The sequence below is a fragment of the Ptychodera flava genome, chromosome 1 (assembly GCF_041260155.1).
Source record: "Ptychodera flava strain L36383 chromosome 1, AS_Pfla_20210202, whole genome shotgun sequence".
NCBI classification, from domain to species: domain Eukaryota; kingdom Metazoa; phylum Hemichordata; class Enteropneusta; family Ptychoderidae; genus Ptychodera; species Ptychodera flava.
Window position 1 is genome coordinate 6,979,947 of NC_091928.1, and position 26,656 is coordinate 7,006,602.

The 26,656-nt window shown below is 35.3% G+C and overlaps 1 protein-coding gene across 7 annotated transcripts in view; it reads right to left on the minus strand.

The window, feature by feature from the left end:
- Positions 1 to 26,656, minus strand: part of LOC139129131 (protein polybromo-1-like) — a 97,337-nt gene that overhangs the window by 13,897 nt on the left and 56,784 nt on the right. For 6 of the 7 annotated variants that reach the window (XM_070694847.1, XM_070694855.1, XM_070694859.1 and 3 more), the window contains 3 exons: positions 3,261 to 3,422; positions 1,435 to 1,602; positions 167 to 378 (listed from right to left, as the gene is read on the minus strand). In XM_070694847.1, coding sequence (XP_070550948.1) covers positions 167 to 378; positions 1,435 to 1,602; positions 3,261 to 3,395 — 515 coding nt within the window. In that variant the 5' untranslated portion in view covers positions 3,396 to 3,422. Of the gene's footprint in view, positions 1 to 166; positions 379 to 1,434; positions 1,603 to 3,260; positions 3,423 to 11,742; positions 11,912 to 26,656 lie in introns of all 7 variants that reach the window. The other variant, XM_070694874.1, reaches the window with a different exon arrangement.

A 26,656-nucleotide genomic window follows, 5' to 3' on the forward strand; every position in this document is an offset into this window, starting at 1 on the left:
ATTCAATGTCTTTCATCTTGCCACTTGTAAACCCCTTGGGGGAATGAGGAGTAGTATTTAGTCCTTGAACACAAAATTATATTTGTAGACATAATTACTTGCAGTAATGCTTGCTTTGTGATGCTCTTTTCTACATTTCTTTTCTGGTAAAACTGACAATACTTACATCTCCTCTGAGCATTCTCTTTCTAAAAAGTTTACTAGGGCAGTCAAAAGGTATTTGCCAGACTCGTCTTGGAAGTTGAGGATATTGGTGTAAATTGTTTTGAGTATTTCCTGCACACACTGTTGTACGTCGGGCACTTCAACTCGATTGTGATCCAGGTCAATCAGCTCTGTCTGGGCTTGGAGCAGTACACAGTGTAGAGTCAAAGCATCCTGTAGGGATTGATGATGGATGTAAGATATGGTATTCAATACACACTGAAAATCAAGTCTTTGACATACAAAAGTCACACAGACTAGAATGTGCCTCACAGATTCCTATTCAGACTCTCAAACTTTCACAAAGCTTTTTCTGCTGATGTGCAGCTGGCTCAGAAGGTTATACCTGGTTGGTCAATTTTTACTATTCATGGCAACTTAAGGAGTCTATTGTGTGTAATTCAATGATAATGGTGAGATTCAGCCGACAAATTTGATAACAGCTTCTGAGATGCTGCAGATTAGCCAAGCTTTTTTTGTCTACCAGGTGTGGGGGTTTATTTTAAAGCTCGTATAGTAACTTAAGTTTTCTCCAGCTTATATTTGTGAAAATCATAAAAATCACTTTTCCCAATAGAGTTAACACAGGCATGGCAGCCATTTTGAACTTCAAGTGTCAGTAAATATTGCACAATTTTGCTTCCGTAGTTCCAAATTTTGCACTGAGACCTCTGATTTTAGTTCTTGATTTCAAAAGAGAATGAATGATAAGTGAGAGAATGATCCTTACAGACTGTTTTAAGCAAAAGTTTAAGGCTTTCAATTTCAAGACACGTCCTATATTGTTGTTCAGAATTTTCGATATCATTGAGAAATATTCATGTTGTTTGGCAGTAATGTTTGTGTTGATTGGTCAGAAGTTGAATGTGAGGACGCCAAATTCAACGTTAGAATTTCTAGGACTCCTCAATATGATAAGGGTGTAACATGAATGTCTGCGTATCAGAAATTTTGGGAGAATTCAACGTGAATGTAGACTTTACACATATATGCATATGTAACACTGATCACTGAAGGCTTAAAACTTGATATTTTTATATGACTATCATAACATCGCTGAACTGTAAGAGGGTGTGCTTTCAACATAGTGATGTTTTCTAAATATATTTCAATGCAAATCTCTTGAAATTTTGAGATATGGTAGGTCCAATGTCACAAGATGATAAGCCAACAGATCAACATTGCAACAAGTTTGTGAACACATTTGATGACTAACAAAACTTCACTTACCTTATAAATTTGTGTGTAAGGTTTGAAAACTTTGACAGTGTTGTTGAAAAGCAGTAAAAGATCTTCTATCATTTCCTCCACTGAGTTGTACTGTTCTTTTTGCATCTTTATAATGATTCCACTGAAATCTATAGGCCTATTCACTAGCTTGTGGTATTCTGGGTTCTCCTATGGGCAAACAGCATAGATTGAAAGGGTAGTGACACTAAGTTGACATCATTTTGGATACAAACATAGTTTCAAATTCTTTTGCTAGAGGTAGAATTCATCAGATAGATATTTGGGAACAGATATTCGGGAACATATATTTTACTTAGTTTTTACAATACTTTTCCAATCTACCACTTGTATAGGCTCATTTTCAAGCTCTTTGAGTACATAACATTTTCATCTTCTTATTTTTCTGAAAATCAGAAATTTCATTTTTTCTTCGATAGAGTTACACAGGGCTGGCAGCCATTTTGAATTGAAATTTGGTAAATTCAAGGTACTTTGTTTATAATCTGGTACAAAAACTTGCAAGGTGACTCTTGTTATTCTTGATTTTCAAAAAGAATGGTTGAAAGTTTCATTAAGGAAAGTTTGAGCAGATGTTTAAGTCTTTCACTTTCAAGGCATATATGTAATATTATGAGGTCATTACAAGTTTGAATATAAAGATGCATAAAGGTTTATTCATAGAATGTCTGTAGCACCAGACTGTTTGATTGGACTTTTTTGAAATACCCTCAGTGACAATCAATGCTTAGTTACTGTACATGAAGCTGACTGAATTCCCATGTGAAGTTACAATAACTTTCATATCGTTCTTCAGCTTTTATGGACCAACTTAAATTTCTTGGTCTACTCCCTGAAGCATGGTGAAATACTCAGTATTCAGCTTGAAAATGCAGAATGCAAATGCTTAGATAGCACCATCACTGTGGAGAATTAGATGACATCACAAGACCTATTTGTCAACCATGTGTTGTAACATCTATTTTGAAACAGCTGTACATTGGGAATTTGAATGTGGAAATAATGAAGAAAATGTCAAAAGTCACATTTACAGGGCTTTTAAAAAACCTATGACTTTTTTGTTCACAGAATAAAGAATGCTCACAAAAAAGATTACTGAGAGAAAGTAGCAATTTAACGAATACTATTCCTAAATGAAGAAAATTCTGAGAAATTACATCGTCACATTTCCTATTAGTCTAAAGACATCCCAGTTATCATCAGATCATCACAACTATTTTACTACAGAATATGTTCCATTTTAATAGAAGAAATTACTTTAAAGTGCACTACTGCATATCAATTCAAAAGGATGATGCGGGACAAGATATCAATGCATGATTACAGATCAGCTATTACATATTTGCAAGAGCAATCTGATGACATAAATATCAGTGCTGATATTATTACATGTAATTTGGAGACACGATATCTCATTCTCAGTATTAGTTGCTGTTATCAGTGGAAATCAAACCAAGCTACAATACAATGACATCATGTCTATAAGGCTTTATAAATAAGCAAACGTAATCATAATGCCTTGCATGGAGCTTTCTTTCCACAAATGAATCCTTTTTACCTCAACAGGCACTCAGAAAATGTCTGGGATTTTGATTGAATTTAACTCTTACTTGTTAGATTTCTACATAATGGTATCTTTGATACAGAAATGTAATCTTAATTTTCAAAAATAGATTGCTCTGTGTAGTATTATTTTTCTGTACACAATACTGACAAATCAACAAGCACAGACAGACAGTAAGATGAAGACAGCAGTGCCGATTGAACACAGAGCAAAGCAAAGCTATCTTCAATTTTTGCATACATACTTTCTGGGTGGGTGATTTCTGCAAGGATTCTGACAGCTGCCTTCCATTCTCATCTTTGTATGACTGTATCCTCTGAAACAGATGAACAAGTTTCCATTTCTCCTCAGGGGGTGTCACTCCCTGTGGTCTCGGCATCTTGTACCATGTGACTCCTCCCTCACTCTGCAAGACAAGATGGGATATTAACATTTGTTAGTCCCCCTGTAAATGGGTCAAACAGAAATAGTCCCTGTATCATGAAAGAGGTAAACAATAATAGTCCCTGTATCATGAGAGGTAAAAAATGATAAAAATAACAAGCAGTGTTGGATATGCCGTCTTGATACATTTAACCATGGTTGCAGTAAAATAAGATTTCAACACAACTTGTGCCAGGTCCCAGCACTATTGTACTTCAACACATTGTTTTGTGTATGATAACAGCAATGACATTCTCTTGTCAAGTAAGTACGTAAATGCTTGAGAATACTTGCAGGGATTCCAAGCAAGAATACTTGGCAATTTCTATTTTTATAATTATTATTATGGAAGTGCCACTTACTAATTATTTGAACAAGAATAGAATGTACGAGGCTGATATTTTTTGTAATAATACACGCGGTACATGAAGCCCAAGGTTGACAGTAATTCCCTTACTAGTGTCAACATGGTTCACTGTTTTTAAGTTGCCATGGCTTCAGAACAAGTCCACAGCACAAATGAACTGCACTCATTGAGTAATATCGGCATCATACAATGTATGTCACATAAGATTATGGATTTCAGTGTGGCCATTATGGGAATAGTTGTTGATGACATCTTTACACTAAAGATACCATTCACTCACTAATGGGCCGTATTCACTACGCATGTATTCACTTAGCATAACATAAAACTCAAGCATTCAAGGTGTAATGAACCTTCTGCAATCATGTTGGTTTAGACATAGACGCTAGGTTTAGATTGCAAATACAGGCTGGTGATAAACACTAACTTGTTCTTCAGTTAATAACATAACTGCTGCTTCAATAGTATCTAGAATTCTCTTTTACTTGACTAGTTCAAAACAGCAGGTAAATAATATTAAATTATTGCATTGCTGAATAACATTCCTCTACTGGCACAAAATATCTGACACAAGTGTTCTGTAGAATGGAAGGCAGCACTGCCTATAAAAACATTCACACACATTAGCCAGAGTCTTTATTAATTGGTCTTGTTTCTTTCAAATCCACAAACAATAAACGCCATTGAACCAGTATGTAATAACTATAAAGGAGTAGTATGTGAGTTTATCAGAACTGGCATCATTCTCCACTTTTCCTGAATCAACCTCCCTCCCTATGAACTTGTAGTCACTACAGTTAAAGCAGATGCAGCTGAAAATATTATCAATCTAGGAAAAACAATGCTTCATTTTTTTATTGTTTGCTATAATGCAATGGCACTCAAAACTATTGAATAAAAGGTCTTGCTTACTCCACATTTTTAAAAAAAACTTTTTATCAAGACTACAATTGATCAAAAAGCTCATGCTTGGCTGTGGGTGGCTAACTCGGAGAAAGATCATACAAGGTCAAAGGACATCACCTTGGTAACAACTGACTTCTGAATTGTCGAATGGGAAGCATGCTAGGGGGTGTAGCTCAACTCAATATCACATGATCACATGAGCAGTGAAAACTACATGCTATCTATGAACTGATGGACCAACACTTGGCACCACTGATTTGTCATCAACATGACATGCATGCTACTGATGAATGTACGCCCTCTACTTTGGATTGCAAAAGCTGTGGTTTACTATGACTTTAACAAAACATTGACATGCAATGTTACAAGGTACCATCTTTAACAATCACTGGCTTTCTGAGTTGTCCATAAGCATGCCACATAGATATCTTGACAATATCTTACTTGGTAATATTGAAAACTCTGTCTAAACTGCCAATCAATTTCAAAGGCTTGTAGCTGTAACTTTTGATGATTTTCTTTCACTTTTTTGTTTCCGATGTTAACTACAGTTTCTGTTCTACTCCCCACAGCTTAAGATACCAAGTATTCAGCTTGTCAACTCAGTCTGTATGTGTACTCAGCCTGTAGACTGCATTGTTATTGTTTACAAGAGATTTCTGGTCGAGACTAGAATTCAGATGTAAACAATATCAGTGCATTTACACATTGAAACTGTTGAAAAAGCTTAATAGTGAGTCATTCTACATGTTGTGGGGAGTAGAACAAGAACTTGCAATTGACATACAAAACAAAAACAGTGAAAAAAATAATCAGAAGTTAGAGCTACTTGCCCTTCGAAGGGATTCCATCCCTAAAAATTTTTGTTCATCTGCCAGTCCAAATTTGCACCAAGCATAAGTTATTCATGCATGATTCCAAACATTTACATTTGGCAGTTTAGAACTTTGAGTTTTTATACTGAATAAATTATGCATGATTCAAGCTATGATCAAAGTCCTGTGCAGGATACTATAAACCAGCCCATGACATGCATACAGAAAATCATACAACTCAAAGAGTCAGTAATTTTGGTGCCTTACTATTGCTTGTTCTCTGGCCCCTACGGTTAGTAAATGATCCTCTACCTCCTGTTTTGTGAAACACAAGTATGCTTTTGTAAGTAGATCTATTTTCATGAACAGACTTTGAAAGTTGCGACCATCAACTGGCTAGGCAACTACTAACTCTTTCATCTCAAATCCACAAGCAAAATTTGTGATGATGTTAGAGTTATCAATGAGAAAAATAACAATATCTAAAAGTGCCGCATCCCTCAAAATTTACCATAGAATAGTTTATACGGACGATTAATGGAGGGAGGTGTATAATAATAGGGTTATACACAAAATACGGCCCTGTATGGACTCGGCTCAGTGAGTGACATATTGGACGAGCCGAAGGCGAGTCCAATACCTAACTCATTGAGCCCGAGTCCATAGGTGCCGTATTTTGTGAATAACCCTATAGTACTGCACAAAGCCTAGTCAGTAAATGGTAGTACTGCACAAAGCCTAGTCAGTAAATGGTAGTACTGCACAAAGCCTAGTCAGTAAATGGTATTACTACACCAAAGCCTAGTCAGTAAATGGTAGAATTGCACCAAAGCCTAGTCAGTAAATGGTAGAATTGCACCAAAGCCTAGTCAGTAAATGGTAGAATTGCACCAAAGCCTAGTCAGTAAATGGTAGAATTGCACCAAAGCCTAGTCAGTAAATGGTAGAATTGCACCAAAGCCTAGTCAGTAAATGGTAGAATTGCACCAAAGCCTAGTCAGTAAATGGTAGAATTGCACCAAAGCCTAGTCAGTAAATGGTAGAATTGCACCAAAGCCTAGTCAGTAAATGGTAGTACTGCACCAAAGCCTAGTCAGTAAATGGTAGTACTGCACCAAAGCCTAGTCAGTAAATGGTAGTACTGCACCAAAGCCTAGTCAGTAAATGGTAGTATTGCACCAAAGCCTAGTCAGTAAATGGTAGTATTGCACCAAAGCCTAGTCAGTAAATGGTAGTACTGCACCAAAGCCTAGTCAGTAAATGGTAGTATTGCACCAAAGCCTAGTCAGTAAATGGTAGTACTGCACCAAAGCCTAGTCAGTAAATGGTAGAATTGCACCAAAGCCTAGTCAGTAAATGGTAGTACTGCACCAAAGCCTAGTCAGTAAATGGTAGTACTGCACCAAAGCCTAGTCAGTAAATGGTAGTACTGCACCAAAGCCTAGTCAGTAAATGGTAGTACTGCACCAAAGCCTAGTCAGTAAATGGTAGTACTGCACCAAAGCCTAGTCAGTAAATGGTAGTACTGCACCAAAGCCTAGTCAGTAAATGGTAGTATTGCACCAAAGCCTAGTCAGTAAATGGTAGAATTGCACCAAAGCCTAGTCAGTAAATGGTAGTACTGCACAAAGCCTAGTCAGTAAATGGTAGTACTGCACCAAAGCCTAGTCAGTAAATGGTAGTATTGCACCAAAGCCTAGTCAGTAAATGGTAGTACTGCACCAAAGCCTAGTCAGTAAATGGTAGTATTGCACCAAAGCCTAGTCAGTAAATGGTAGAATTGCACCAAAGCCTAGTCAGTAAATGGTAGAATTGCACCAAAGCCTAGTCAGTAAATGGTAGTACTGCACCAAAGCCTAGTCAGTAAATGGTAGTACTGCACAAAGCCTAGTCAGTAAATGGTAGAATTGCACCAAAGCCTAGTCAGTAAATGGTAGTACTGCACCAAAGCCTAGTCAGTAAATGGTAGTACTGCACCAAAGCCTAGTCAGTAAATGGTAGTATTGCACAAAAGCCTAGTCAGTAAATGGTAGTACTGCACCAAAGCCTAGTCAGTAAATGGTAGTACTGCACAAAAGCCTAGTCAGTAAATGGTAGAATTGCACAAAAGCCTAGTCAGTAAATGGTAGTACTGCACCAAAGCCTAGTCAGTAAATGGTAGTACTGCACCAAAGCCTAGTCAGTAAATGGTAGTACTGCACAAAAGCCTAGGTGTATTTTCACTTACTTGGCATGTTAAGTTCAAGGTTAAGTCACTAAAAATTCATGTTTACAGCATTTATGTTTTCAGGAGAATCTAAATGTTGTAGTCCTTACTAAAATGCCACTACATGTAATATGACAGGTTACATCAAACTGGTTCTTAACCAACTTGACCTTATTGTGACATACCGGTATGAACTTGGCAGGATAAGTGTTAACCTCACTTCATTATGAACACTGAAGAGAGTACATTTAAGACCAAAGATGGTGGAGAATAATATCAAAAGTAATGTCACCAACACTCTGTTTATCTGTTTATCACAAAAATAATCAGCTTTTCAATTGGTATGAAAACAGTCTTGGTTATAAATAGAAAGCAAACACAAATGTACTGAAGTGGAAGTCTTCAATACAGCTGACAGTTTGAGTGAAATCTAGTTTGTACAAATTTAGCGGCAGTAAGAGCTCTTGAAAATTTCAACTGAACAACAACAATATGGTAATGACAGCATCATGGAAAATAGATTTGATTGGATATCATTGAATGGATGTGCCTTCAATGAGTTCACCTCATTTGTACTTTACTGAGCACTTTGATAATCTGATTTAGAAACTCACTGCTTAATTCATGAATGCTGTCACCATTATGAAAAATAATATCTTATTCATAATGCCCATAGTACATCAACTGTTCTGTGCTATTGTAAAAATTGCAGGAAAAAAATTAATAATTGCAAAACACTATAAATGCAAACACATACGGGCTCTACACTGTACCCAACAATATTTTTAAAATTCCAGCAGTAGAGGGCGCTGTTGTTAGTGTAGGCGTGTACTGTTTGAGTTTTTGATACAAAAGTACATTGCTTTCAACTCCAGTGTAAACACATTAACTGAAAATCTATTCATTTGTCATCTAGCGATAATAACATGTTGCTACAAAAGTGGCAGATGGACAGAAGATTATTACAGAGCTGAAAAGCTTCACTACTGCTGGCAACATCACCTCATCTGTACCCCAGTGTAACACTTTGATGTAAAAGCTGTCACACACTCAACATTCAAATGAAAGACAGTGGATGCATTGTAGCTTAGTGTAATATGTTGTTTTATACTCCGTATCACAAGTTCATGGTCACATGGGTATGTTACAGCATAAACAGTCAATTCTGGAGTAGAATTATTGATGACCTAGATGCGGCTGAAGATGCATTGTACAAATGACTCCTTACATAATTAATTTCCTACGACTGAGAGGAGTAAATTTGAAATCTCCAAGATCACAGTAATTGCTACCCATCTCTTTAATTCACAACATTCATTACAATATTGCAACTGGAAGAGAGGTTATTGCCTAATGCAACATCGGCAATGCCCATGCATTAGTTACACAAATAATATTGCGATCTTATCGCAATCCCTGCAGTGGTGCGTCACTTGAAATGAAGACTCATGACTCACCACTCACGGCCCAAATCAAATGCTGCCACTGAAAGCATTTCAGTGAATTAATACCCCAGGTAGCTATAACTTGCCTCAGCTATATAACCACACGTACCCTGATGTAACCTGTCACGTCTTCTAATACACTGACATCACTTTACACAAAAGTATTGTATTACAATAAATCTTTGATAGACTTCCCAAACGCATTGGCAGAGGTTTTATATTACCTAGTTTTCATATTAAAAATATATATGCAAATTTTAAGATGACACGCTGCAATAACAGGCTAGATGAGATCAATTCCTGTTTAGACATTAAGTGTTGCTGCCTAAGGGTAAATGAGTTTGAACTCCTCTCAACTAAGAACTTGCAATCTAGACAAGTCTCTAGCTTTAATATGACCAAGGATTTGAAAAGTCGTTTCAATGAGAGACTGGGAAGATAAATGGCGGATATTCAACCACTATGCAAGTTTCCATACATTCACAAAGAATAATTGTCCTACAACATCCAAGACTCCATTCTCACGACCAGCAAGAGATCACATCAACAGCAACAAGACATTACATCTTTACTCATTCCTCTGTTTAAATTGTGGTCTACTAAAACCCATCATATATACATATAAATAATGTGGATTGACCCAAGAAGTTTCTGTTTAATTTTTTGCTTCGTAAGTAGTTAATGCAACTCAGAATGCAGTCATTAATTTAAAAATATTACCATGAATTCTTCAAAATACTTCAGTTAATTCGAAAAGCAGACTAGATCATAATGCAATCATTATCAGAGGACACATTGTCATAACTCATTATGATTAATTTTTTACATTTATTCATGCATTTTCCCACTTTTATTAAAGTATTTGAAATTTGCTTTTTATTCTGTGGCCATTGAAACTTTCACAACATAATACAGGCATGTCATAAGCAAGTGTTATGACCAAGACAATGAAAACCCAGTATATGAAATATGTGTCTGTTCAGTGGCTGAGTGATGCCTCATTCTTGGCTCAATGTCCAATTACGGCACGACTTTGATATCATTTGCTTCTTTGAAATGAAAGAGCAAAGCCTGGAGGCTGTATCATGAGATTTTGTTTGATGCGCCTTGGTGAGTTGTTACATTTACATGTACTTTTACATTGTACATGTCAACATGGAGGAGTGACTATGAGAAAGTACAACATCAGATCATGTCTCAACATCTCTCAAGTAAATCCACTGATAAATAAATGATAATTATTCCAAACAATATGATCACATACGTCACTCTATGTCAATATTTACCATATAACAACGCTTAGGTGCTAATCTTCTTGATTATAACCATTTCAATATTTCAAAGACATCCATCATTTTTCTAAATCATCACTAAATCATGAACATTTTGCAAAGATTTACGGATACTTGACTCACTGGTATTGTTCCTGACAATGTAAAGTACTGTGGATTATTGCAGAGGAGATGACTCTGCAATACCGACATGCACGATTCATCAAATCTATTATATGGTTCTGTTTGCTTGTGTATATATACTCAGCATATGGTATGCAATAAAAAATGCTATCATGCATACCATTGTATGTCTATGAAGCTGCCTTGGTTGCGGTCACCAGTTTCAGTACAGCCACCATTTTAAATTTTTTGAAATTTTGACCACTTCCTTTTAAAATGAAAGATTAATGCAAAAGGCAAATTTCTTCCAATACATGTAGCCTGTCCATCCCAAAACCCCTGTCAATAGGTCAATAATCACCAGTGATAACAATAGGTTTGGGCCAAACCATGGTGGTGAAAGGGTTAAAACAATCCATACTTTGCATGTAAGTGACTGTCTATGACCAATGTATCACAGATATGTTGGCTAAAACTCATGTATGTATCATGTATGGTTTGATACTAATACCAGGTAAGCTTATTCATCATGCTGGCCATACACGACATTAGGGTCTATTTTAAAACTCAATTTAATCTAAGTATAAACTGGATAATTCTTTGATTAACATTCTATTTTTATAAGTCTTGTTACATGTATCCCTGGGTGGTGCACACATTGTGTTACATTTTTAATTACAAATGAAGCCAGTCCTATTCTTGTAACATTTATTTTGAAAATGTCCATTTACAATTAACTATTATCTATCTCCTGACAGTGAAAATAATTATTAGAAATAGCAGACACTGTTTACAGGAAAAGCGGCCCATATAACCATAGTTGCTGGTCCAATTTCTTAAATATGTCTGTTTAGTAGGCACGACTGTATTACATCTAATTAAGTCATATTTTCAGTTGTTTGCGCACTTTTTCATTAAAAGTAATCTAAATTTATCTTTTACTAGTCATTTTTTTTAATTTACAGTATTTAATTCAGGGAAGGGCCATCTGCGGTATATGTCTAATACAGATATTAAAAGTTGCCGTGCAGCACTGTAACGCAACAAAAACATACGTAGTACTAGGGATAGTTCTGTAAAATAGTTATACATATGTTAGGAAACACATAACATGAATTGCAACATCCTGACACACCTTGAACACATACATAAATGCTCTGATATAATTACCGTACTGGCGCCAACTTGACAATAATCCCTCTACCGTTGGCAGAAAATTGCAGCTATATACACAAGGAGACAATTGCAATCTTTGGTCCTTGACATACAAAGCACAGTCTCAAGTGGACTGCATTCGTGTCAGAGTAATTTGAAATGTGGGTTTCATCTATTGAGATACCTAAAACATCACAAAAACATAGTATTTTGATTATCAAAATTTTAATAAGTAGGAACATCATTAGAAACGTTTCCTATGAAGCTCCAATTAACTTGAGTGAAATTAATTACGCATGACTGAATCAAAACTCAATATTTCCGTCGCATATTAGACTGAACTAGTTGAGAGATATTTTGAACATCATATTAAACATTGCCTGATATTAGATGAGATATATGTTATTTTCGATTGGCAGATTAAGACCACCATCTACAAATAATTAATATATATATATATATATATATATATATATATATATATATATATTATATATATATATATATATATATATATAACGTGAAATATGAATGAAATATTTCTAGGTGGTTATGCAGGTGTTAATCAGAAATAACTGCAGTCAGAAATTTACAGGGACTGTCTCTGAAATAAATGCAGGCATTTGAACACAAGATATTGTAAGTCCATTTCTGTAAAATGCCTGGCAAACAGGACTAATATATGGGCATATATCACTTAGCAAAATAAAACACATATTACTAATGCAAAGAATACGTGATCATAAATTTGGTGAAGACATCTGGTGATTGCTTGAAATTAGTAATTGTTCTCCATCACTGATCACACTCTAATACATTCATCAATTTTTACAAGGAATTGCCATGGCAACCATTAACTCCAGAAGACACGTTTCAATTCAATCCTGGGGATAATAACTTCAACAATCACATCGGAAATTACATTTAAATGAAGGAGAGTATATCTAGGGATTATCAAGACATATATTATTGACTAAACAACAATTACAGTGGTAATCAATCATATATCACTTCCCTGTCTTTTTCAAGAAATAATGGCGTCCTCTTCCATGCCATGCATCATTAATTCAATGATAACACAGTATCTATCCTATGGCAGAATATTTGCTTTTCCATATTTTCAATATTAATGCAATTTTCCATTGTTTGTTTTGATTCTTACATGCATTAAATGTCCTATTCATAATGAATACACCATGTATCATTTATTGGACAAAAGTTTACTTCAGAAAACCCCGATTTCCAAGAAAAACATGATGCACAATTTACCTAAGAAGAATAGTCACTAACAATGTGTGATTTCTCTTTAATATCAGACAAACCAGCATATCACTATGTTGTGCCATTCACAGCAATTAGAAAATGCAAAGCATTCCAAGGTTTCAGTGTTATTTTCTGAATACTGCTTGAACAGCAATGAGGCAAGAATTGACAGGCTCATTTTTACAACATATAACTCATCTTGAAGGTCAATTTTACTTCATTTCTTTTACATCTTAAGGTAATGGTAGAATATACTTTTGGCACAGATATTCAGACTCTCAAACTTTTACAATACTCTTTTCAGCTACCATTTCTGGGGCTCATTTTGAAGATTATGGGGTAAAAAAATTCACATTGATTCATTGAACACAGGAATGGTGGCCATTTTGAATTTTAAGTGTCAGTAGATATTAAGGTCATTTGTTTCTCCAAATGAAAATTGTGCACGCTGACTCTGAATTTAAATTCTTGATGTCAAAAGGGAACGGTTTACAGTTTCCATACGGAAAGTTTGAGCAGTTGGATTCTTTCAATTTCCAGGCGGGTACTAAGTGCCTTAACAATTTTTTCTTTACAAACTACAGTACCTGTTGGCTATACAGTTGTGTACTGTACCTTTCAAACCTAGCCTGCCAACAATACTGAGAGTAATATGAGATGAGTTTCCAGCTATGGCTGATTCCTAGAACTCTGGTGGCATACAAGGAAGTAAACGGCCCAAGGCTTGGGCAATTACTGTTGTAAATACTAGTTCAAAAGGTTGATCCTTTCCTAACATTGGAGTGCAAACATAAATATGTCTGCTCAAAGTGGATCAAAATGTGCATGGCAACTGATTATGAAAATTAAAACTTGTTCCAAAAAAAATTAATGATATATACTTTTTTCAAAATTGATCCAAGAAAGACATACTGAATTTGGCTGCACTGAACAAAATGCAGAAAACAAAAGTTTCTCAATACATTGTAAAATGGAATATACAAACAAAGGCTCTATATTTTGACAAACTGCAATTCAAGACCAGGTTTCTGCTATCATGAAGAAAGAAACAAAAACAAGTCCACATAATAGGTTTACACTCCACTTAAAAATGCATGCAACCATTTTTAAATCAAGGTAAAGATTGCAATAATACAGGTATATAAGTGTTTTTCCGGGAAACACGTCTGGAACAAGTACAACCAAGAGATTATTAGAAAAGAAGGATTGATAGACCTTCACTCAATTAAATTTACTCAAAAGAATTTCATGTGATATATATATTTCAATAATGAAAATGCCTCTATTTTTGTATGAACAGATGTATGTACCATTAGCTCAAACAATTCTGTTTGATCTGCGGTGTGCATTTGCAAGAGGGTTCCCTGAAATTCCCCATATCACTTTTCACATGGTACAATCTCTGTATATGCAAAGCGGCTGGTACAGGTTGGTGATTTCAAGAAACATACACACACGAAATATCCCAATACTTTTGTGTGTTTGAAACGAGCACCACATGCAGAAAGAGGAACTAGAAAGTCTTGGAGAGACATGCTATTCGAATGGCAACACAAGAATTCAAACACACTAAACTTTATTTACATAAGAATGTAAATCAGAGAGAGAGAGAGAGAGAGAGAGAGAGAGAGAGAGAGAGAGAGAGAGAGAGAGAGAGAATCTTATTTGGCTTTCATATCACGTTCACATGAGTTCATAACATTCTGATGTATCAGAAACTACATTATTATACGGAACAGATCACCAAGTAAAGCTCTCACAGTTCAATTGTGAGTGACACTAATGTTATTTCATCATGACGACAGCTCTTCAATGAACTAAAACAACTTACCATACAGTGGTAAAACCATTCCCTTAGGCTTACAGACTCTTCTCTGTCAGATGTTCTGTCAGAAATTTTATTTTGCATTATCCCTTTTCCCTGACACATTGCATTTATATAGACACTGTGGGCATTAACTTATCTTGGAAGGACTTTCATACAAACATAAATTATTACACATGTGTGTATGAGGAAGAAAGACATTGTATAAAGTCTAGCAACCTTTTAGATGTATGTTCTAACATGCAACACATCTTTAGTTTGGATGTTATATGCATGAAAACATACAGAACTTCATCAGATGGAGCAGGGTGTCATTGGTGAACATAGATGAGGACATCCCAAACCATGCAAAACAGACCACATGATGCAACTACACAAGGGAACATGTTGTTGAAATGATATATAGGTGAATAATATGATTAATTTCAACATAACTGCAAATTACACATTCAATCAGTTCAGACATATGCTCTTTGGACTAACATGTTATGAAATCTTTGACAGAGACATAGTCACGATATTTCAACTGCTTTCAGTAAACAGCAACCTGTTGAAGGTTTTAATAATTCCATGCTCCCCTCTAATCCTGAATACAATCAACAAACAAAGAAACTACATGAAAAGTGGTCTCCCTGCCTGCTTTAACTGTCATATTATGATAGGCTATATCAGAAGTGGAGGGGTTAGTTAAGAAGTCGATCACATGAACAAAGCATCTCTGATACAATGTGATAAATTGAGATAAATGGGATTTTGTTTGTAACAGATTGATTGTGACTTGTAATGGTGAAATTCCATTACACAAATGTGTGGTCAGGCAATGGCAGAGTTACTCAATGTAATCTAGGGAACACTTCCTTTGATTAGGCGGATTCCATCAGCAATCTCTTTATATGCCACAGGCAATTTACATTTCTTACCATGACAATTAGTAACATACAAATGTGAAGTGTTCTACAGCTATGCGCTAGGCATCAGCTGTTTTGTAGCCATAGAGCAGTTAGGGATCTTTGACCATAACAGTGCATTTAAATGACTGATAAGCACGAAATGGCAGTTCAAATCTAGAATTACCCTTTTCCAACATTAATGTAATCTGTTGAGATTTAAAATACACCAGACGATCACAAGGCATGATCATTTGGCATATCTACCATGAAGATCCAATCACACTGCTACATGTTCTTTCCACAAACAAATCATGCTATAAATGATTGGGACATTCAAATTAAGATTATAGTACACGCCTCTGAAATTGAAAGGTTTAAACTTTAACTGAAACTCCAAGCTAGGAAACCAGTCCTCTCAAAGTCCATAATCAAATCTTGGATCACTGTGCCAAATTAGGCACAAAACAAATTACCCAGTGTTCATCAACATTTGAAGTTCAAAACGGCCACTATCCCAGGATTTAATCTAAGGGGAAAAAGTTACATTTTCGATTTTCACAAAAGTAAGCCATGAACTTCAAAGTGATGGACTAACAATGTCTTAGAAAAGTTTGAGAGTCTGACTATCTGTCCCCGCCAAGCATTCTACCTCAAAACTACCGGTAGCTCATGGGTATTTCCATTGTTCTAATTGCACTGACATCTGTTGTATGAATATAGTTTATGAACAAAATACAAATATTTAAATGGGTTTAATGGTCTCTTCCAATAATGCTGGTATGACACTTTTATGAAATACAAATTTAAATTTGAAACATAAAATTTGATTACAGCTAGATGTTTTTCAAGGGTATGGGTAACATCTGCTTCAATGGCCACGTTGGACATACGTACATGGATAGGAACGTGTTCACAACCATGCTATGGTTTTATCATATTGCTCTGTATTACAAGACAAAGGTACAGAACACACCACACTATTGACTTCAAATCTTTACCACACATAACACAGACATTTTGGATTTTTTCACCATTTCAGTATTTAACTTACAACAGTAATTTGGTGGTTTTGCTGCATTACACTATAAAGTGTAATGTTGGTTCAATCTTAACAGCTGTACAATGCCAGAATCATAGGCTCACCCATGGCGGACACCTGGTACCACAAAACAATGGTTCATGATGACCCCATTGTTCCTTCTATTTCCCATTTGTTTCTTGGACCTTGTAAAGACCGAGTAAATTATTATTTATATTCTATGATACTGATTAATAGATAAATTATTCTCATACCATGAATGATACGGAATATTGGACCTTGTGAATTATTCACTTACAAATGTATCCTGAATGATACAGATTATTGGACCTTCAATACCTTACATGATATTGATTATTGGACCTGCTTTGATGTCACTATTTCTTCTTACAGCCTAAAGTGCAAAAGGGAACCTACATTCCCAATAATTGTTGGTACCTATCAGAAATTGCAGTGTACTTTTTGTGGTTTGTATTTACATATTATGTCAGCACAGTGTGAGAAAAACATCAAACAGTTATAAACCTCTCATTTTATTTTCAAGCGATGATAGATTACATCTCATGGAGATCGGATGCAAACTTTAAACTAATCTGACTGAAGGACAGCAAAAAAAAATTTTTTTTTTCTAGTCCTTGTCATTCAACAAAAAAAAATAGAACATAGAATAGTGCAATGTTATTTTTTAACTTTCACTACTTTCCCAACCACTTCGCTATGAGATTACCATGCACAATACACAGACTGTAAAATACATTCTATTTCTTTTCAACATTTCTTGGCAATATACATAATGCACAGTCTATTGCTTCTGATACGATACTGTAAATTATTTAGTTGGTGTGTACGCTCTTTATTATAAACATCATGATTAGCATTTTTTATCGGAAACATAGGGAGGGAGACAGATGGTGTGAGTTTTCAAGTTATGTGCACGATGACAAGAAACAAATGTCATATGGTTTTGGACTGATGCAATAAAACTTGAGACAAAACAACTACATTTAGTTCTCTGTGAAAACAGAACTTCCTGTGCACTGTGAGTTATTCTTGAGAGGTACTTATGATTGAAGTTGTCAATTATTAGCTTCCTTATTTTCAGGTGATCTTTGACACTGCACACAATATTTGTAGTAGCTGTTGAAGAGCAGGTCACATTAGTTTGAAGCAAGCAAGGAAATCTACTCTGTCAGCTGACATGTGAGAGAGGAACTGATGAAAATGACAAAGTACTGATGTATCTGGTACCTTATTAGATTAGCATTACTGATGTTTAAACTTTGTTATGTGGATTTCAGAACTGGCTTCCTGGAACCACCCATGCATAGACACCCTGCCATGGGTGGTGGGACTGTGGGCCTTGGTATTTGTTATTTTGTAAGTAAAGGGAAACACGTCATATACCATATAAGGTAGAGTGTAGAGTTATGACTCCTTTAAGTTCTCCTAAAGATTACAGGATGCATAAAACTTAAGATATTATTACTTTGTACTTGAAGTAATTTGCATTGTTATTTTATAAATATATATATATATATATATATATATATATATATATATATATATATATATATATATATATATATATGTTGGTAATTTAAAATTATTTTACAAATATAGTCCAGTTAAAGCCCCCGCTCAATTATCAGATTTATCTAATATAAATATTATTTACTTGATAAAATATTCAATGGAAAACAAAAGAATGACAAACTGTTAATGGGCTGTTGACACATTTGCTAATGCGAGAACCTGGGATTGAGAAGGGCATCTTTAACATTCCTACTAAAACAGTATATATTCCTATCCTTCACCCACAACCCACTGTTTTGCCATTTTGAAATATTACCAAACTGAAAACACTTGGCTTTAGATCAAACCATGACAGTGAAATAGGGCGAAGGCTAGCAGGAAAGGAGAATTGAACTTCTATATAGTGTAAACACTACTGGAAAAAATCAGCTCTGAAGATTTCAACACGGCTTTCAAATAAATAATAAAGAAGTTAAAGTGGTTGAATACAGTAACTTGCCACTGTAAATGTCAGGGACGTTGATAAACACTCAGCGGTACAATATTATATCAAATGTAAACCAAGAGATGGAAACCATTATACCCACATCTCATGGTTATTCAAACTTCCTGGTGTCAATAGAACTAACTTAACCAACCAGCTGACACCGGTTTGTCCTGAAACACACAGAGAGACCTTGACATCGGTAAAGCTCAGGGTTGCCATACAAATCTAGTTACACAGACATATACATATCAATGAGCTGTAAAGTGAAATATTATCAGAAGAGTCATCCTTGACCGATTCCAAATACCACACTGAATCGCAAGAGCTTTATGTTTTCATATTTGAGATGCTGAATTGTTGACAGTACATTAACCTTTGCCTTGTGAAAACCTTGATGTCAAATTTGTTGTTCTGAATGATGCTAGTTGTGTACATGTTATCACTCATTTCTTCCTAGGTTTTTGAAATCTTTTTGTTACTTTTTCATCTTTTCTGTAAATGTTGACATTGCATGGTTTCATTGCAGGGCTGTTATTCTGTAAAGTTACATGTCTGCTTGTTTGAAAATATTTACACAACACCGAAGCAGTACCTAAAAATAGTTGAGATTTCCTTGAAGTATGCAAACAAGTTTCTCCATACTTTGTTAATTTATTCATGGTCATTTTCATGTTTGTGGAATAAATTACAAAACCCAGAAAAGGTTGCTATGTTTACTTGCAAAGATTCTATCTACTGATACCTTCAAAAGTACCATGGGGTGTTATTTGTTGGGATGAAGACAGGGAGTAAGGATGTCCCATTACACCAGAGGAGTGTGAGGGAAGCATTTCAAAATTTTGAAAAGGGAGACTACTACATACTGTGATGAGGAAGTAGATTTGGATTTGCTTCACACAACAAAGCATGATTTAAGGATTGGGGGGGGGGAGGTCAGGGTGGATGGGGGGGGGGGCTATCATTGGAAATATATGTAGATTGATTTAAATAGGGTACATGTATAATAATATGCAAAAACATTGTGATGTTCAAGCATCAAGACAGCAATTAAGTCTGAGTTCTTACATATCCAAATAGTGAAATCTAAACCTGGACAAAGAGAGACATGGAAGTAACATGTCAAGTCTGCTACTTTATAGAAATTATAAATGTGAAATATTAAACATTATTATATCTCTTCTATCGAAATAACACGATTTTGCATGCCCCCAAATAGCCATATAGAACGCCCATTCCATAACATTTACCATCTTCATGCATTCTGTGGTATTTTTATAACAACCTCATAATATCAATACATTGCATTTTAAATCTATTCAAATAGTCCTATTAATTTTTACTTCCACATGAAATACTCTGATAAATCAGATGGTAATATATTGACTAAAATTTATGCTTGGTAAATTCCAAACAGATGTATGTATGTAGTGGTAATTTACTGTAAACACTATGATCTAATAACAATGTCTGATTTATACTTATCGCAATGCTGTTTTCCTAGGCTTGTTTTCATTTCAACTGGACAAAGCTGAGTCAAATTTTCATCATACTGAGGCATGAGTAAAGAATTGTAGAAACCACAAACAGTAACAAAACGTATGGTAAAATATTCAACTTAGCAACTTTCAAAATTTAAATAATACCTTAATAGACAAAGGGAGACTTGACCATTTATGTCAGGCTGTCCAAAGATATTGGCAATGCATAGAGTGAGACAGCTGTCACAGCAAAGAGATTTATTTAGGATGCGAATTTTAAAATGTAAAAACCATGACATTAAATATATGAGATATTAATGGGGTTTTCACTGGATGAAAATCATTCTCCCAGGGAAATAAAAATATGATACAGGCATTACCGTAAATACCAACAATAATTTCTGAAGTAGATATTACAGAAATCAACCTGCACATTTCATAGAAATTACTCCTGGGTATGCTGAATACCTGTATTTATGTTGCCATGACAATGGACAATGACGGCACTAATGAGTGCCTGTATGGGATCCTCATCTATCAGATACACCACGGATGTCAGTTTGCACGGAATGCAAGGCTTGGTAGATGATGGAATTATAGCAAACGGTTGAGTTGAATGGCATTCATCAAACTGTAGTATCGTGCCAGTCTTACTGTTTGGAACACCAGGGACTGTGAAAACACAAGCCGAATACAAGTGACAAAGGCACAGTCTGGTGTTGAAACTATCAGTTAAAGGAATATATATCTGTGTCATCAGAAAAAGTACATTTCATCACTAGGAAAAGATGTGCAAATACAGTTATACCTAGTGAACTTTGTGATAACCGTTACAATCACAGGAACCTGTCTGCTTTCAAAACTATTAATTCTTTCATATTCTTCCACATTTTTGCCAAATGATGGATCATTTGAATGAAAATGTTATCATAACTGGACATGTAATCTGGTCCAATACATCAGTATCATTCAAGGTAAATAACTGATTTACCAGGTGCAAGGAACAAATAGGGTCATCTTGAAACTGTTTGGTGGCTTGTGAGTGAGCACGTTTCACGGGAATGATATATTCAAATTGATCTGCATAAAATCTCATTTTATCATACTGTTTAACCTTTTGCCTTCATCAAATATTTGCTTAATGCCATCCATAACTGTCTGAAGGTAAGAATTTATGACACGTCAGCAAATAAAACTGATTGACTTGATATCACTGACATGAAAATGTCTTTCATGCTCAAAGCTACAGCTCTGTCTTCACTGCCTTTCTTTCAATTTGTGATTAGAGAATTAATATATAACAATTATGGTTGTGTATGACTTCTCGATTGGTGGCCCCTCAGGACAGCCACATTTACAGATTAAAAAAATGGCAAAAAGCTGGAAGAAAATATATCAATCAGAAGGACCTGTGTTTTAAATCACTTCAACAAAGAAATCACCTGTGAGCATAGGAATGAGTATATCCTTTTTTCATCAAACAGTTTGTTTTAGTGGGTACCAACGAGAGAGACATGTTACTCAACTCTACATCTGTCACCTTTGCCTGTGTGTGGGTCCAACTACATGAATTTGAAAACAACAGGTTTATCATAATCTCAAGGTTAAAACTAGAACAGAGTTGCAATATTATGTCAGTTTTTATTAGTAACCAGTGCAGGATGCTTTGTTCCTAAGTTGACACAAATTGATGCTAACATTAGACACAAAATTTGTATACCCTGGCAGTGTAAAATAATTGCAATTGTACCAATCCATAATCCGAAAACCCTAGGTCAAAATTCATAATACAATAGCTATAAACATAGACACAGAACAGTACAGCAGACAGTAATGCATCGGTACACACAACAAAGTCAAAAGAAAGATATATGGACCTCTGGCCAAAAGACCAAGAAGTGATGTCAGGTGTTTTGAAAATCTGAAAGCAAGATGTTTCTACATCAAAACACAATTTTGATACTGAGCACCACCATCTTACAAAACAGTAGCACCATACACTCCTGCTGACACACAAAAGAAAGACTCCCAAAACATGAAACATTGCACTTTGACTTATTAGCCAGAGTATCTGATCAATATTTGAAAGAGGTTTTATACATTTAGAAACAATGTATCTAACAAGTTGTATATACTTAGAAACAATGTATCTAACAAGTTGTATATATACTTGGAAACAATGTGTCTAACAAGTTGCATACATTTAGAAATAATGTATCTAAAAGCAACCTTTGATAGAAACTTTGTAACCATTGTTACTAATTGATTGTCACTTCAGCAATAGCCTAGGGTGTAGTTATGGTAACATGTCATTTCAAACTACATCATTCTTGCATGTCATTTCCGAGGTCAATTTTGCAACTATGATAAATGGAGGTGATTTTCCAAAACAATATATCATGAAAAGGTCTTGTTGAAACACAATGAACTAAATATTTTCAAATGATAGAAGCAATTACACAACACATTCACCAAAAGGGTTAAATTCCAAAACATCAATGGTATTAAATTAGGAATACATGTACAAGAATAAATGTAATGTATGCAACAACTGAAGGTGTTATAAATGCATCTACATATTTTTGTGAGTCTAATGCTTTCAGTCAATAACAGGGATCAAGGGATTTGACTGAAAAAAATACATCAAATCTTCAAATCATGAAGAGTTGAAAAAACATATTAAATGTGAAATATTTGGTTACATAACACAAGATTTTGCTTCATTTATGTGTATACATCTCAGTATAAAAGCCACTCTGTTGAAGGTCTCTCCTCTCAATGTAAAACCTATTGTAACATCTGGTACACCATTAGTAACAATTTTCAACTGGCCAGCAAAGTTAATTGAATCCAGGCTTAATTTTAACAGATGTTCCAAATTTCAGGATTTACTAAACCTATTAGATTTGCATAAGAAATTATATTAATTGATAGGGGTACTGCACTACTGCACATATGGGTTTAATGTATATTGTATTATGTAATATGCTGGAGGATAATCAACAGCAGAAAGGTCTACATTGACAAATGGTTTACATGCATGTGGCAGCTGTCCCAAGACCCATGCTTTTCTGTTTTTTGTGCATAAAATGCCAATAAATGTCAAGCAAATTGCTTTTTTAAATAGTGAAATCTACTGTATGGAAGAGTTGGCCAAGCATAATATATTACTGTGTATGCAACATTGGTGGCATCTGTACCAGTAATAAAACACCACACATATAAAATACCTTTAGCATGAGCATGGAGGTAGTAGAGAAGGAGTCACAACTAGGCGGAGATCAAAGGGACCATGTGTTTTGCCGCTGTTTGCCTTACTAACTACTCCATTAGCACCAACGGGACTTGCGAACGCGTTTTCTCGGATTTAGGAAACAAGATTAAGTTCGTTCGGGGTCGTTCGGGTGTTTCGGCCGTCCCTCGGCAGTTGACAGATCTTCAAACATGGCGTCACGTGTCCAAGCGTCGCGTCGGGAAGTTCGAGTCGTTCCACTGATTTTGATGTACACGATGTTAAAGAGGTCGAGGAACAGATAATTGAGGAAGGGAGCTTTTGTATCTGCAAAGGCGCGAAGACTGAGTTGATGATAGCTTGCGATTACAAAAAAATGCCATACATCGTAGAGCAGCATTGTTAACACGCCAACTTTTTCCAAATCCAGTTCTTGGTTCTTGCCGTGTTTTATCATGTTGTACTGGCATTAATGATAAGGTTAAATAAGAAAGCATAGCTTTTAACTGCTACGTCCATGACTTTAATGAATGGTCGCGATATAAAAACAACACGTACGATGCATTGAAACAAAGCGTCGCAGCGTCGCCTATGGCGTCGCTGGCGTCGCGCCGGGAAACGCTACAAGTTTAACCCACGCTCACGGCAGTGCTGCAGTCCGCTGCACCATACTCAGTACATGATTGAAAAGTTCGTGATCAGAACTTCCATTCTAACATGGAAAGGTTCCTGCGATCGAATGTAAAGTATATAAAAAACGACGTTAAAATTACCCAGATTTTGAGAATGAAAAACTTAAATTCCTTGTAACTTCACTTTTCGTGGACGGAACGTGTCGTTTCTTACGCTATCATGACGCACTTGACCCAAGCTACGCAAATACAGTCTTTGCGCAGGCGTTATGACACTGTGGAGAAACTGAGTCGCATTAGCAAACCCAGGTTAATTTCACTCGGTTCGGTTGCGAAGGTACCGTCGGCAACGCACATGGCGGGAAAGGGGTGTTAAACAATGGACATAAACGGATTAAACCAATGGTGAACAATAGTAATAAACGTAATTATCTCAGTGTGACTCCTTCTCTACTACCTCCATGGCATGAGAGAGTTACACTAATCCGCATACATACATATATCTAAATGTACAGAGTAAATGGTTTCCAATAATTTGTAGGATTAGTCAATATCTAACAACTGATTACACAGCATATATCAATATGAAATGCAACCATTGAATTTATTACTACACACATGAAGTAGATACAAAAGCTACAATATGGTGCTCTCAAGAGCTTCAATTTCAGTACTTAATTTGCATATTCAGTTGTTTGAAAGTCTTCTTTTTTGCTTATTAACATAGGAGTAAAGTGGAAATACATTAAGAGACACCTATTGCTATACAGCTCCTTGTTGAAAACCAGGGCTTGTACCTGAGCGATTTTTTTTAACTATGGGAAGTTGGATTTACATGGCTTTCAGCAGGTCCTCAAAACCTATTATATAAATTTTTGTCAATATTTCTCAGAACTGTGCTCTTTGTTAATGACAGATGTAACAAAGTTTAAGCCACTTCTGCTATAAATCTAATTTTGAAATGGTAGATCTGCCTAAAATTTATGCACATGTGAAACTGAAGCAAGTGCAATAATCTAATATATATGTGTATGTCAATAAATTATCAACTCAGACAGACAAAAACATATTTACCATTGCAAGGTTGGTCCATTCTGAACAAAACGGATACTGCTTATTCTTTGAACCAGGATATCAGTTTTGGTTTCAAGAAACTTGAGAAACAGTTGTGAGTACAGGAAATTAGGCTCTATTTCTGCTCTCAATGGGTAAATATTTTCAGTTACACGTGATCAAGTCAATCCTGCTATCAGGTCTGTCTGTAGTTGTAAGTGAGGAGTGAAGTTTACATGACTAGTGTCTTGATCAAACAATTTATATTAATATGCAAGAAGAAATGTCTACACATGGATTTGCATATATTAATCATTTCACCAGAAAGTCAGTATAAGAGCAACTGTAGCAAGTCAGTAAAGCATGTACACAATCAACACCTCGGGCTGTATCTTGATAAATAGTACAATTATGTGTATTTCATTTTATCTGGTGATGCAACCTGCCCCGCCATCAAATCCAAACATGCAAAAATGTCAAGAACTTTTTGAGTATCTGGAATTTCACCTTCACGTTAACATTAAAGAAATGAGAACTGGCTTATTTAAACGGTGACTCATTCGTTCTTTTCATTGAAATCTGCTTGTAATTGAAATAGATCTTACTATTCCTATGTTCTTTCTTATCTTTTTCACTTAAAGATGATGCAAAATTTCTTTAAATTATGATTATTATTAGTAGTATTATTGTTGTTGTTGTTGTTGTTGTTGTTATTGTTGTTTTGTTATTATTCGTTCTTTTCATTTAAATCTGCTTGTAATTGAAATAGATCTTACTATTCCTATGCTCTTTCTTATCTTCTTTCACTTAAAGATGATGCCAAAATTACTTTAAATTATGATTATTATTAGTAGTATTATTGTTGTTGTTGTTGTTGTTGTTGTTTGTTGTTGTTATTTTGTTGTTATTATAGTTGATGCATGAGCCAGAAACAGAGATGATTTTTGATTGTCCAAGATGGTAACAACCAAACAAACTGACCAATTGTATATTTTATAACATAAAACAACAGTGAGCTGTCTTCATGATTGCCCCAAAGTGTCTGGTCTCTACAACTGGCGCCGTCCATTCTGGAGAAATGACAGCCCCTTACAATACACAATAGAATGATTCACTGTCAACAGTACATGTAATGATTCAATACTTACATATTTCTGAATCAGTCATCAAGATGTCTCACTCTTTACATCCGTTTATTCCATTGGATAGCTTGCATGTCTGAGTAGCAACATATTGATTATGTACAACACTGTCTGAAGATGTCTTTGTTGAATCTTTCATAAACTTTGATCAACAAACTTTGCTTCCTTCATTTCCCTCAGCAAATTCAATGTAAATTTGCATGGTTCAAATTTTACACTTGTCCAAGCCTCAAACAGGTGTGTGTCAGTACTGTTACCAATATACATTGAGAAGAGCTGAATTACAATCCAGTGTAATTTTCATGTAACAGAGGGACAATTTCTCTCCTGACTTGAATATTTGTGTTTCCTTTAA